Source organism: Rhinopithecus roxellana, chromosome 21 (genome assembly GCF_007565055.1).
Source record: "Rhinopithecus roxellana isolate Shanxi Qingling chromosome 21, ASM756505v1, whole genome shotgun sequence".
Lineage (NCBI taxonomy): Eukaryota > Metazoa > Chordata > Mammalia > Primates > Cercopithecidae > Rhinopithecus > Rhinopithecus roxellana.
In genome coordinates this window covers 77,955,290-77,970,310 of record NC_044569.1, presented here as the reverse complement: position 1 = coordinate 77,970,310, position 15,021 = coordinate 77,955,290, and the positions used below count along the sequence as shown (strand labels likewise).

Below are 15,021 nucleotides of genomic sequence, written 5' to 3'. Positions count from 1 at the left end.
ACATAAGAAATTCCAAAGTTTCTACAACAAAGTTGAGTATGTCCATACGTAAGACAGAACCAGGCTCATGAGCCAGCATGAAAGCAAATTGATTATTGACACTTGTGGTAAAAGGATGATAAGAATACAAACTTACTGAGGTTTTCTCTAAGGTGGGGAAATTATCGTTGACATCTAAAACCTTGATTCTACAGTCACACTCAGAAGACAGTCCATCTGCAGCTCCATCCCGATCTGAGCCTCTCACAACTAGGTTGTACATACTGTGTTGCTTAATCAAGATGAAAAAGAATGTAAGACTTAGGTTTGTTTTGAATAGAATCCAATGCATTCAATGCCATTATTTCTCTACTCCTTTATTTATATAATTGAGCTTTTAATTTTTATTAAAAATTTTTTTATTAAAATTTTTTATTAAAAATTTTTTTATTAAAATTTTTTATTAAAAATTTTTATAAATTTTATTAAAATTTTTTATTAAAATTTTTTATTAAAAATTTTTTTATTAAAATTTTTTATTAAAAATTTTTTTATTAAAATTTTTTATTAAAAATTTTTTTATTAAAATTTTTTATTAAAATTTTTTTATTAAAATTTTTTATTAAAAATTACTCCTTTATATTGGAGTAAGGGTACACATAGATCATTTTATCTTTGTCTTTTCATAATTGGATTTTTTATTTCCTATTCATTCACAGAAGGCTTTACCTCCCTGTCCAAGAAACTGGACATGGTGCAGACCTCTCCAGTGTACCTATTCAGAATGAACATGGGTGCACCTGACGGCTCCTGAGAGACGATCTTGTAGGCAATTTTAGAATTCAGATGATTTTCTTCATCCGCATCTGTGGCACATAACTTTACTACCAGTGCATCTAGAAATAGAAATGGAGGTGGAGAATGGTTGGGACTCCTAGAATAAATTCAGCAAATCATAAGGCATAAGAAGACAGAGTGGTTGATCTTCTCCTGAATTCTCGCTGTTTGAGTTGTCCATGGGAATATAGTACCATAACTTTCAGCTCTACCAGTGATTACAAAAATAATTGTGGTTTACTTTATAAAACCCTTTACTGTTTTAAAAGTACTTGCACTCCTTAAATGATTACATGCTAAATTAGTAGCAAAACATAGTTCTCTTTAAAGCACGAAGAAGAAGTTCAATAGATTCTTTATCAGAAAGCTGAATAAACAGATTTTTATCTGTTTTATTTTTTGCCATCGTCTTGCGAAATCATTTTCAAAAGCTTAATTAAGATTATAGTTTAATTAAATTCAACATTGTAATTATTTATTGAACACCTGTATTCTTAATTGCCACTTATCCAGAAAGCAGATAATTACTCCTGGTTGCACTGGAAGATAGCATTTTACCAAACAGTCACAAATATATAATTATTGAAAAGAAGACTTGTCCATAGCAATATAAGAAGTTCCTAACTACTCATAGGTAGAAAGAATAGATATCCTAGGCAAATCCCCAGAGACATCAATCTACAGGACAGATTTTTCAGAATTGTCAGGTCCTTGATGTTCTTTTGCTTCCTAGGCAGGGGGACTTGGTTGTGGGTTTCACCTTCTCTTCCTTCACCAATGTTGTCTTGAGGTGTGTTCATGAGTAATCAAAGATGGACTTTGGACTTTGGCTCTTCTAGGCAAAATCTCTTTGCCTCTCTATGGGAGGACCATCCTAGTTTAAAAAAACATACTGTGTTTATCTGCCTTTTCTCCTGAAATTTATTTTTCCTATTATTTCCCCCTAAATTTGTTTAGAGGTATATGGGCAGACATAGATTTGAAAGGGAAAGGGACATTAGAGGATTGGGGAACAAACATATTCATGTGCTGGACATAAAATCAAGGTCAGAAGGCAAAGGGAGAGGAGAGACAGGAAAATAGCCATATAAGAAAAGCATAAGAATAGGAAGGAAAGAAGTTCAGGAGAACTAATATGAAGGAAAGACAGAGGGTATTAGAACTGGAAATGGAATTAAGTGGAATGGAAAAAAATGAAAGAAAATGAGAGAATAGAATATAGTTTGCTATGTAGTCTGTGAAGATCAATGATTACCCTTAGTGAATGATCTGATGGGTACAACTGCACGTGCTTGCACCATCACGCTCTACCTGGTGTGGGTCAGCCAAACACTTTGAGTAACAGACCAGAACAGAGCCTTCTTAAACATTCCTGGTTTATTCCTCAGTTTGCTCACTTGGATTTAGTTGTTCATGTGCCCAGTAACAATCTCTAGGGAAGGTGCTAAGCACCTGCTAAATTCCTGTAGGGATCTTCCGCAAGTAAGAAGATATTTTATTTTATCATTTTAGACATAGATTTCCTTTTCTAGCTCAGTCATAAGTTAAAATATGTGGGGTTTATTCAAAATACAAGTGTGACTTTTTCTGTCCTTTACATTTCCTGTATGTCAGTCTTCTAAAGCTTTTGACCAAGAGAAGTAGATACGCTGTGACACAGAGAAGGAATGTCATTCTACTTACTGGCATCACTATTTTCTTCAATACTGGCTGTGTATACACTTTGTGAAAAGACTGGAGCGTTATCATTTATGTCCATAACTTTGACTCTAAGCTCAAGAGGCCTTTCTAAGTCTTCACCCCGTGAATTCAGAGCCCGGCAATAGATCTGTGGAAAGTTGGAAAAAAGCTGTCTTTTTCCACCAAAGGAATTTTAGTAACATGCTTGAAAATATATCAGAAAATAGGCAAAGAAACAATTTTTTCCAGTGAATTCAGACTGTAGTACAGTCAAATAATTTAAATATGATCAAGACACTTGACTACATGTACATGCAACACACCAGAGAATCCTAAACTATAAACTTTTATTTTCACACTCTTTCCATTCCTTCAAGTCTTCTATTTGGGTTCAGTCTACCATGATTTATCAAAAGTAATCCATTATCTTAAGGCAATATTTTTTGAAAAAGGGAAGAAAACTAATATGAACAAATCAAAACATACGGCTATGACTTACCAAGAAAAGTGGAGTTATCTCTCTGTCTACCACTGAAGTGATGTTAATTTCCCCAGTGCGAGGATTAATGGCAAATACCCCATATGGTGGTCGATCAATCCCTACTCCAGAAATTCGGTATGTAATCTTCTGGTTCGATTCGCAGTCTGATCGAATCTATGAGAAAAATAACTAGGATTGTGATCCAATTTAGAGCAGATAATACTTAAGAGTGTAGTGGAATGAGAAGGGAATGGGCTTCTTAACCAAATGGGCTTTGGATTGAAACCTGGCACCATGAATTAGTCCTGTGTGACCTTGGAAAATTTACTTAACTTTGCTCAGATCAGCTTACAATGGGGATAATATTACCTATCACACAGATTTGTTGCGGGAATTATGTGAGGTAATGTGTACAACATACACACTTGATGCTGGGTTTGTTATTAATAACACATTGTTCAATTCTCTGATTTTTTAGCATATGCAGAAAGAGCTTCACAAAAGAAATTACAATCTTTACTATTTTTTTTTAAAAACTTGTGTCATATTAATAAGTATCCTACCTAAGCTGGAGTCTGAGATTTAGTCAAAATGGTCTATAAATTGAGAATATCAGAGAACTATAGTGGTTAGAGATATTGGTAATAATTTTATAAATGTAAACATACTGCACCACTTTTCTGCCAAATAGATTTTATGGCAAATATTCTGCCACATAGATTTTGCTTTAGTAGCTTTTTTATCTATTGCTGATAAATTTAAACTGAAACAGTTTTGAAATCTCACCTATATACTAAAGATAAGAGCATTCAGTAAAATAGTAAGATTTGTTACCCGCACATTCACCGTCGAATAAAGACTGCTGGAAATAGAACTTGGGTTATCTCAACTCTAATCCAAAGGCCCTTTTTGGATAGAAGAAAACTTAAGAACCTCCCAAAATGCAAAGGTAAAGAAAAGAATATGCAATATAAGTGGAATAACATAAAGCTACCACTATGAGTTGAATGGAAATAATAATTTAAAAGCATCCCTCCAATTTGAAAACATCTGAGAGAGAATAAATCTGTTTTCTTGAGCTAAGGTTGTATCTGTAACATCATTGCTGATGCTTACTACGTTTCAATGTAAAGCTGGAAGGAGGGAATTCTGCAGATCAGTTTACTGTTCAAGATCAAGATGCCCAGAAAGAGTGAATGAAGCTATTAATGTGGATCCCATCCCTCATGGATCAATTTATTACACATTCTTTAACTCTCCTTCTTTTCAGTAGGCATTACTTGTGAAAGTCTTTTAAGACTCTCTTATTTTCTGGGTGTGGAAATCTGGTGGGAACTTTTGATACTATCCTTACTTTCTCGGAGTGAATTCATCAAGTGCCGTAAACTTAGCTTGACTTTCTGGAGGGCCAGTCTTCAGACTGTCATTAAGTGAATACACTTCCTATGACATTGACAAGCAATAATGAGCAGAACACAAATGGATGAACAAAGCCCAGTTGTGCTGGAGATCCAGCTCTTTCTTCTAGAATCACTTGCATTGACTGCCTTCCCCAATCAGCCTCCCTGCACATGATATTCAAATTGTGCAGGGAGGCTCAGCAACTGGAGCAAATGACCACATTCTGTCTTCTTAAATAACTGTGGAGCAGTGAAGGCTGCAAATCTTGGAAATATTTGAAAGCTTCCCTGCTCTGCAAAAGCATCTGTCATCAGCTTGCTTCGTCACTTACTTTGGCAATGGGGTTCCTCTTCGAGTTGTCCTCTCCTTCTCGACAGGCTGCGGCAAACTTGATCCACTCCCGCTTTTGTCGTCTGACTGTTTGCCATTTTGTAGTGCCATTTTCAATGTCAAATTCCTTCACCTTAAGCAAAAATGGTTCGGGTGTCTTACAGTGTTAGAACAATTTTACTTAGAAAGGACATTTATTTAATATTGTAAGGTGCATTTGGAAGAAACAGTGATATTGAATTTGAAGAACAGAGAACGTTTTCACGAATTCACAACTCTGGATACATACAGCTTGGTTACCCCTGGCTGCCACTCCTTTTGGAATCGTCTTGGTTCCAGTTATCTGATTCTAGTGAAACAAATTTGATCAGCTACTTGAGGAGCTCATGATGTGCTATACTGTATAAGTTGGGCAGTTTTCCTTTTTTCAATCTATCTTCACCATATAGGAGCCTTGCCTACCTCATGCTTCATTGAGCTTTCACCAGAATTTATAGTCTGCAGAGTTTAAAGATTATCATTGCTCCATGTATGCACATCCCATATAACATAAAAGTTGTGCTGGTGAGTCGTGCTTACCTAAAAGAGAGAAGAGACTTTTTCTCTTCTGTTGATAAGGACACCACTGTGGCTAAGCACCCAAATATATTTTTGAGGAATTAGAAACATATTATTAATATTGGAAGAATTGATGATTCCTCTAATAATTCCATGGACACCTATAAGGCTTTGCAATATTGTCATTTGTATCTGTGCTTGCTATATGGTTTTTCTTTTGTAGCCTTAAGTTGCTACTGTTGATGTATAGTTAAGAATTTCATACTCTTAATGAGATTAGAAATGTCACTACATGTGCAAGCATATGTGTATATATGCATAAACTATATATATGTGTGTGTTTATTTTTGTAAGTCCTAATGTACCCCCTGAAACACAGGTGATTATAAGTTTATTTAGGCTAAGCTTCATTTAATTACCACTTTGTGGGAAGGAGGGGTTTCACTGAATGAAGCGTATAGTACAACCAGGGTATTTACATCATTTCCCCATTTTGATACAACTTACTGAAATGTACCACCTATTTCCTATTTCACCAAAAAGATGAGAAAAGTAATTTTGTTTTTTCCCAATGACTTGAGAGGATCATAAGGAAAATTTAACTACTGTGATAAAATAAAGCTCTGCCAGAGATAGAGGACAGCAGCTCTATGTCCTGAGTTCCACTCTAAATGGCACCAGATTGTATGTTTTCCATTCAGCTGTGATTATACAATTTGAATGTTTGTCCTTTTTCTCATTGGTGAACCATTAATTATCTTTCTGTCTAATGTGTCTAAACAGTCTTTTCCCACTTTAAAGTGTCACTTTGCTTCTTTTGCTTTGCTAGTGGTTGGAAAACATAAATAAGTTAACTACTGATATAGTTTGATAAACAGGAGTTACTAAGACAACATGCTATTGCAAACACATGGCCTAAGAGCATATAGATTTGGGAGCCTGGGCTTTACCATTGCTATTTCAGTTCACCAGAGATTCTTTCTCTTAACTTTTATCTGGATAATTACAATTTCAAATATTCTGATTTTTATATATAACACATTACAAAATTCAGTGTTTGTTTTAATTTTAAATTGAGAAAATAATTTTATTATACATTACCTCAACAATAAATTCACTGTTTACTTCCATCACCACCTGTTTTAATAGAAGATACCACATTAGCATAAATCTGCATAATTTAGAGGAAGCCATGTCATAAAAACATTGACAATTCCTTTTATTAATTCATTTTTAAATATACATTTTGTTGATAATATGAAATAAATATGGCTAACACAAATGAATAATAGACTTTTTGCCCTCCAAAGTATTTACATTTTAGAGAAGACAAACACATAAGTCTATACAGCAGGTTAGGATACCTCAGTGGGCCTGATGGAGGATAGAGAAGGCAACTCAAGTTATCCAAGTGAATTTCAAGAAGACTTCCTAGGAGAGTAGGGATTTGAAAGGGCTCTGCAGAATGAAGCTAGTTTAATTGATGAGGAAGAACATTTCAGCCAGGGTGAAACAAGAACACAGTTGTAAAGGCTCTAAGTCAGCAGATGTTCCAGAAATGGTCAATAATATTTTTGCTGGAAGGTGAGGGAACATATGAGGAGCTGTGGGAGACGCAAGAATCTACATGCTATTGCCCTCTGATGCTCAGTGCCATCCATTAGAAAAACAGATGAATAAGTTCTTTGTCAGTTGGAATTTATTTTACTCCTATTACTCCTTGAACTCTTATATCACCTTTCTATTGATGAATTATTCCTTCCATAGGTTCATCTACTGGAATATATTTTCAAGCTTCAAACATATTTTAATGTATTTTAAGGTTTTTGTTGAGCAGTCTAGCATACTTGTCTGTAATGAAAATACAGGTATGAATAGAAATTTTATTTTATTGAAATTTCTGTCATTGTGAAACTCTAAGTGTAAAGAAACATTTTTTTCTCTGAATTGGATTAGTTTTACAAATATACTTAGCTCACAGCTGAGCAAACAAAATGCAAATATTGAAATTTCAATGCAATATAATTAAATATGAAAAGTGAAACTTTATTGGAAATGCATTGCAAACACGGGGACGAAGTTTTAGAAAAATTAGTTCATAAATAAATATTACTTATTATTAGAATTAAACAAGCTTCAGAACCAATTCTATTTTGTCTGGTTTTGTCTTTCAGTTGTAAGAAATGGGAAAACTTGTTCATATTAACAGATGACACTGGAATTTTTTTCTGGTAGCAGAGTCATTAAATTCTTAAAACTTATTCTGAATTACATGACCTAAATCTATCAGGCAATTTATCATCAAAATGATTTTTTAATGATGTATAAGTTGACAACTCCTTTAGGTCCTCTTTTAATTTTGTTGAAGACAAATAATTGAAAACCATGACTTGCAAAAGGATTTGTTAAGTGCTTTGAAATTAACTCTCTTTCTCAATACTGATGTCAATATTTTCCATTATTCCTTAGTGTAGTGTTCCAGATAATTTCACAATCTACTGGAGTGCAACAGAATAATGTTTGCCATGGCTGAGAGGTGTGACTTTTTAAGGGGGATCTGGGAGAGAAGGACTAGCTTGATACCTCAAGTTCAGGTGCACGCTGAGGTAGATTGAATTGAAGAAAGACTAGAAGTTGAGGATTTGGAAAATGCTAGAATAAAACTAGAGTTTTAAAACTAGAGTTTTAAAGGAATATGCATTCGGCAAAATATGTGTCCCAATTTGAAGACTATTATAGTAACAATTAAGCTGATATCACATGTATATTTCGAAGTTCAATGATTTATAGTTCATAGTGGATATGTAGTCTTAAATTATAATTTGGCTTAATAAAAAACAATGTGTTTTATCAAAAATTTCTTGAGACATGCGGGCGCGAGAACTCAGTAGTGTGGTTTTGGACAAATTCCCTGGCTTCTCCCTGTTTCAGACTCTGATCCAAATAGAATGACCAAGGTGGAAGTGACAGGCACAGCAAATGCTCAGTACATTTGTAAAGAGGAAGGAAGAATGAAGGAAGAGTTTTCTTCTGTGATTTCAAGGGCGCGTTCATAGTGCCCCGTGACATGTAAAAGTACTAGTCTATCATTTTTAAGGATTTGAAAGTAGCCACATCAAGCAGACTTGTCTGTAGTTTAAAGGGGTGAGGAGTTTTGAGTTCATTTTACCTTGGTCTTATCCTTTCTACGGAGCCCAGCTCAACTGAAGTAACTCTGAGAATTTTTGAGTATAAGCCCCTTTTCATCCTTTTGCTGTCCCTGAATTTTTTATTTTTAGTTATTTTCAGGCCAGGGAAGTGGAACACTAGAACCCAGGGTTCTCATCTAGCAGAACCTGTGCTGTGCTTCCATAGTACATTTGTGGTATTTCTGCTCCCTGCTCAGCTGGTTCTAAGGATAAGGGTAACAGAAGCCACACTCTCCAAATCCTGTCACTTTATATACAGGTCTCCCGGAAGGAACTTGCCAGGTATTACTCCCAGGCCCTGTGAAATCGTAAGCCCTATCAGGAGCCCTCACTTTCTAGGAAACACCTGTTAATAAGTGTTTTGGAAGAAGCATGGAATGACAGCAGCCTCCTAAATTGCATAGCATAGTATAACTGTATGAACCTCAGTTAAACTGTGAAAAGTAGTCATGGACTCCTAGGTAATTGTGGAAATTCCTTGCCTACAAAAGTCTTTTAAAAATTTTTTCTTTCTTAAGACCAGTCAAGTGCAGTAGTGAGACAGGGGGGAAAGAATAGAACAAGGAGCTTGACCTGCAAGTGACTGTGAACAATCAGTTGAGACAACTCACTACCTTTGGACCAGCCCGAAAGTCATGTTTTCAGAGCAATATGTGGTTTAGGCATCATCCACTGATGTGGCTTGACCTGAGGCCCTGAGTAAAAGACACACACACAGAATGGAAATGGCTGAGCCAGTCATCACAATGGTAAAGTACTAGAAAAGGGAGTTGGAGGCACGTGCTGTTGAGGGAGCAAACATAACCCAGAGAGATGTGTGGTATCCTGAGTGTGTTACAGTCTCTCTGGGCCTGGTTGATGACAGTTTCCTGTTTCACTTTATTTTTGGATGTCCTTTCGATAGGTTGCATTAATGGCAAAAACTTGAACAGGACTTTTACTGGAAATATAAAAATGCTTAAGAAACTAAAATTTGGCCAGGCGCAGTGGCTCATGCCTGTAATCCCAGCACTTTGGGAGGCTGAGATGGGCAAATCATGAGGTCAGGAGTTTGAGACCAGCCTGGCCAACATAGTGAAACCCTATCTCTACTAAACACGCACGCACACACACACACACACACACACACACACACACACACACACACTTAGCTGGGCATGGTGGTGGGTGCCTGTAATCCCAAGCTACCAGGGAGACTGAGGCAGGGTAACTGCTTGAACCCGGGAGGCGGAGGTTGCAGTGAGCCAAGACCATGCCATCGGACTCCAGCCTGGGTGACAGTGCAAGACTCCATCTCAAAAAAAAAAAAAGAAAAAGAAAAAGAAAAGAAACTAAAATTTCTGTCTGTGGTAATTTCTGAGAGAGAAATGAAGAGTAAGACACAGGCCTAGAAAGAGTGACATGTTAAAACAGGAGGCAAGCAGGAAAATAAAAAAAGATATTGGGATGAATTAGGCAATGTAAACAAAGAATGTACAGTGTTGGGCATTGGCCCAAAAGGGGAAGGGAGTCAATGCTGGCAGAGCGGAAAGAGTTTTGGGTTCACATCCTGACTGTCCCAGTTGTGAGCTGTCTGACTAATTTACCCCATGAACATTTTTTTTTTAATTTGTAAGATTTGCCTTTCGAGACTTTTGTAATCTCTTCAAATGGTTTTGTTAACTGTGAAATGTTTTGTTAATGTCAGGTGTTAGAATGGAAATGTAGTGGTTGGCAGCTTCAGAGAACCAACACCTTGTCTCAATTTGAAACAGTCGAGCTCTTTTTAAAGCTCACTAACCATATTAAAGTTGCTCATCAACATGTGGGTGGGAAATATATGATGAAGTGACTTGGTAAGAAAGATAAGTTAGAAACTAAATCCATTCATTCATTGAAACATTTTCATTGACAAAGCATGTGACAGACACTGTTCTCCGTGTGCAAGACAAGTTTTGACCTGTAATAATGTATATATTCCAGAGAGGAATATATACATATATATTACATATAATACATTATTATAGAGGAATATGCCATACTGTATTGTCATCTAACTTTTAGAAAACTGCAGAAATTTCTATGAGTCTTGTTTTCTCTTTTAATACTTACTTCTAGAGAGAATACGATGATTTTACATAAGATATGTAGACTCTAAGTCATATATGCTTCTTGCAATATTGGAATAGATATTATTCTCTTACATTCTGAGTGTATTTAAAGTGGTAGCTACAGAACAAGGCTACTGAAGTAAGTAGTCAGTTTTGAAGTCATCCACATATGTAGGACCAACTCATTAATAAGCAGTTCTTGCCTGAATAATGCTTATAATAATAATTGAGTAAAGCAGTTACCATCCTACTAGGTCTACGGTAGAGTTGCCAAGTTCAAGCCTAATTATACCACTTTTGTTTATAATTGAAGGTGTATCAATAATGACGTTTTAGTTTGGAAGCCATGTAATTTTCTGTGTAGAAAAGAAGGGCAAACATTTCTCATGCAAGTTATGTCTAAAGATTTCCCTCCAGGCACTGTTGTCACACACCCTGTAGTCAGAGCTGCTTTCCACGAGTGAAGAATTCCAACTGTGCTCCCACTTGGGGAAGGGAAGGAAACATTACTGCAGCTTAATCAACGGTTTCATTGCTCTATAAGGAACTCCTTCCTGGATACTTAAGAACTAGAAAAGAGTCATCAGACTATGCACTCAGGATCCAGAAGCTCTCCCCCACACAAAGAAAGTATCTTTCAAAAAGGAAAAGGGTCGTAGAATCCCAAGGGCCATGAAATCTTTTTAGGGCAGAATTTTTATCCTGCAAGTCAATAAGCAGATATTCTTGAGAAAACGATACTAAGTTATAGGTCATGGTAATACCAGATATTTCTTGGGATATAAAACTTTTTATATAAGGTTCTTACCATGGACTCTGCAGAAATTTGAAGGCAAAAAATATAAACTTATCCACTGATTTAAAATACATTTAGTAATTCCTTAGCCACTTATATCAACAAAACAATAATATAGGTGAGGTTTGCTTTGATGTAACCTTTGGGGTGATGAGTACATTCTTTCTGTAATAAGCAGTACTGAAACTGATCATTTAAAGCAATCTAGGGTATTCTGTTTAGTACAAATATCAAACCAAATCAGATAAGGTGTTTTTCTCTCCATCATACTTCTGGAAATTTGCCTGACGAGTAAATAAAAACAAATTTCTGTTCCATGTTTTAGAATAACATATTTGAGTGCATGTGAGAACTAAATTGATAAGTGGCGAAGTTAGATTTAAATATGTTTTCAAATTTTGATGCCTGCTCTCAACTTGCAATGAGATAATAGCTATATTTAGCCACCTACCTTCTTTACTTCCCAGAATCAGACTATTTAATGGAAGTGTTTACATCTTATATGTAGCATGAATGGTCACCACGCATAGAGAAAAATTCTTATCTGATAAATGGTTGTCTTTTATGACCTTATCAACTTGATATAATATAGGCCTCTTCCAGCTAATGACTGTCCTGCCTTAAGTGAGTCCTTCCTTATAAAATTTATACAATCTGTAGCATTACCTAAATCCTCAGATTCCCAAATTTATGAAAACTAGTTATGAGCCAGAAATGAACTTCTACTATGTAAGTATTCAGTGGAGATAATTTTAGAATTGCAGAGTTTCTACAGTAGAAGCAACTTAATAACATCATGTCTAACCATATATTCTCACATGAGATCAAAGGAAGCCCTGAGAAGCTGGGTCCTTTTGCCAAAGTCACACAGCCACTTTGAAGAGGAGCTGTGATTCAAACCCGGGACTTCTGAGTCTCAATTCACTGTTGATTGTCCCTCACCACCCCTATCTGTTTTATAGGAGAAGAACACGATAAGCATCCTTAGGAAGAAAATGCCGAATGACTCGTGATAAAATCAATGCCCTATTGTAATCTAGAGTTTTGAGTACCTTTTACTGGTTAGCCAGTCAGAGCTTTGTTTAAAGTACTCTTTGCGGTTGAGATGTAGCTGACACAAAGTACCTGGGAGTCTCTGAGAGGCTGCCACACCCTCATTAGTGTAAGCTGCAATGATGCCCCAGAAAGTCTTTGATTTAATTAATGAAGAAGGGGCAGAGTTCAAGTTCAGGAAATTAAAGACAAGTAGGCATGCCTACTTTCTTATAATATCTATAACATCATATTGATTCTCCTTAAACAATTCTTGTATTTGTTTCAATTTTGAAACATGCTAGAAGTCTCTACCTCCCAATTCCAGACATTATTGATTGATATGGTAAGGGATCTATTATACATGCATAAAGAAAAAAATACATAAAGAACTTTTTCACAATTACCATGAAATGTCAAACACAAAGACTTCAGTATCAATGAGGAGTAGGAGGAATTAAGTATTAAAAATGCTAGTGTTACCAAGGAAAATAAATAAATACTACCAAAAAATATCCCGAGTCTGAAATACAATACTCTTTCAAGATCAAGGAGAATAATCAACTCTTCAATTAAATAATATTATCATAAAACATGCCTGTGCAGAAGGCAATGGGAGGTAAGATTTAGTGCTCAGAAGTGGCCTCTAAAATCTTGACACATACAGTTTTCCTTACAGAAAACCAAAAGTTTATCTGAGTCAAAGCATGAAAAACTCAGTAGAAGTGTAACAAGAGGTATATACTAATAACTTACTATTTCTATTGAAGACCAAGTTTGATTCTTGCCTCTTCTTTTAGTAACATTTATTTTATGCAGTAAATAAATAATGATCATTGTAACAGAATATTGCCCTTCTAGGTTGTGTTTTTAAGTTTAAAAATATTTTTCAAAAATTGTCTTGTTTAATAATCTGTCTCCTAAACTCAGAGGATGCAATATTCTACCACTGCTCTCACGTTCCCTTTTGAGCTTGGGGTTGTGTGCTGGCAATGTTTGGCTCCTGAGCTGCTCTTGAAGTTTAGATATGTGAATTCCAGAAGAGTAGCTCTCATTGTGCCTACTGGAGAATGATGTGCTCCCATCTCTCCCAGCCCTAGCTACTCTCTGTTTCTTACAACTGATGTTCAGAGGAGTCTGGTATAATTGCCACTTGCCTAAGAATAGGATGGGAATCATTTTCTAAGCGTGGGTTGTAGCACTAATGTGGATACTGCTGGGAGATTGAAGTGTGGCCAACTATAATGCGTTCATCTTAATTTACTTCGAAAAATTTGTACAATTCCTAATAATCCTGTCCTCTTATCTTCCCACTTATTTTTCTCAGCTATTTGGACTGAATTGTTCTATCATTTAATCATCAGTAGACTTAAGTCTAGTCTAGTATAACTGATTCTTTAAACAAAACTTTTCTAATTGAATTGGCAATAGTTTGGTGATTGGCCAACTGGAACTCTGTTCTTTGGAGTTGGAATTATCTCTTTCTAGGGTAGGATACTTGCTATGTATGCTGCCTGTCTGGAAATCATGTCACACCTTGGGCACCCAAAGGTTAGAGGAAAGTAATATAATATCCAAAATGACATGTTTACTGTAAAGAAATAAGTCATTTAAATATTTCTTTGCTGGTCTGTAGGAATGTATTAATAATTTGAGAAAAGGTTCGTCTTGATGGCTGGGCTTCATTTTTCTTTAGCAATATCTGACTGGAAAAAATTTTCGTGACTTAAATATTCATCATTATTTGCAATGTAATTTCAACATGGCTATCATTCCTCCACTTTGAAAGAAACTCATAGGGAGATAACTGTTGAAAAGAAATGGGCTCAATTAACTTCCCTTCAAATTTGGAACCCATTTGCACTGGGAGTTTTCACAGCAATCTATCTGATTTATTTATATGACCATAGAATATGAATTTTATTTCCAATTAAAAATTTTAAAATAGTCCTAGCATTTAAAGTGAAGTAGATTATGTCTCTGAGGGCATATAAATTTAATTCAGCCAGATTCTCATCCTGCTTCTCCATGGCAGTTTGTTCCTCAAGGCACAGAGAGTTGTTTGAAATTAACAGAGGCTGGACTTCTAGAACTCTGTTTGTAGGAAGGGGATTAAAAATGGAATAAATCCCATGTAGAAAGCCCATCTGCTGACAGAGACAAGACCTTGAGGCTGCATTTCCTTCCCACCTCTTTAAATTCTACTTACCACTAGAACGATCAAAAGGCAAAAGTTTCTGAAGAAGAGCCAATCCATTCCTTTGGGTTTCTCTTGCATACAAATCCTGTGAGATTCAATTAGAGCCCTTGTCTTCTTGGTTCCGAATTCTGCTCTACAGCAAAATACGCTTCGAGACACCCTTTTAGGAGGGCATGGGTGATAACTCTGGTGCTCTCTGGGCAGAGAGATGAAGATACTCTATAATGACTCTGTTTCCCCACCCCAAACTCTCAGGCTGGTCTGGAAGACTGGCATTGTTTGGGCTCTGGGTAAGATTTTAGACACACCTTGATTCTTATTGCAATGAAACCCTTTGTTGGACACCAAAGAAAAACCTTACAGAGCTAGGACAAGATTTACAGGGAAGATAGCCAATGAATAATAAATTACTCACAACATAAAAAATAATTAAAATGCTAGGGCCTATC

The 15,021-nt window shown here is 35.9% G+C and overlaps 1 protein-coding gene across 1 annotated transcript in view; it reads right to left on the bottom strand.

The window, feature by feature from the left end:
* The window catches only part of DSG4 (desmoglein 4), a 36,594-nt gene extending 21,965 nt beyond the window's left edge, over positions 1 to 14,629 (bottom strand). The window contains exons 1-7 of the mRNA XM_030926145.1: positions 14,582 to 14,629; positions 6,368 to 6,403; positions 4,710 to 4,841; positions 2,996 to 3,151; positions 2,500 to 2,644; positions 709 to 875; positions 137 to 271 (exon numbers count right to left, since the gene is read on the bottom strand). Of these exons, the coding sequence (XP_030782005.1) occupies positions 137 to 271; positions 709 to 875; positions 2,500 to 2,644; positions 2,996 to 3,151; positions 4,710 to 4,841; positions 6,368 to 6,403; positions 14,582 to 14,629 (819 nt within the window). The remainder of the gene's footprint in view (positions 1 to 136; positions 272 to 708; positions 876 to 2,499; positions 2,645 to 2,995; positions 3,152 to 4,709; positions 4,842 to 6,367; positions 6,404 to 14,581) is intronic.
* Positions 14,630 to 15,021: the final 392 nt, after the last annotated feature.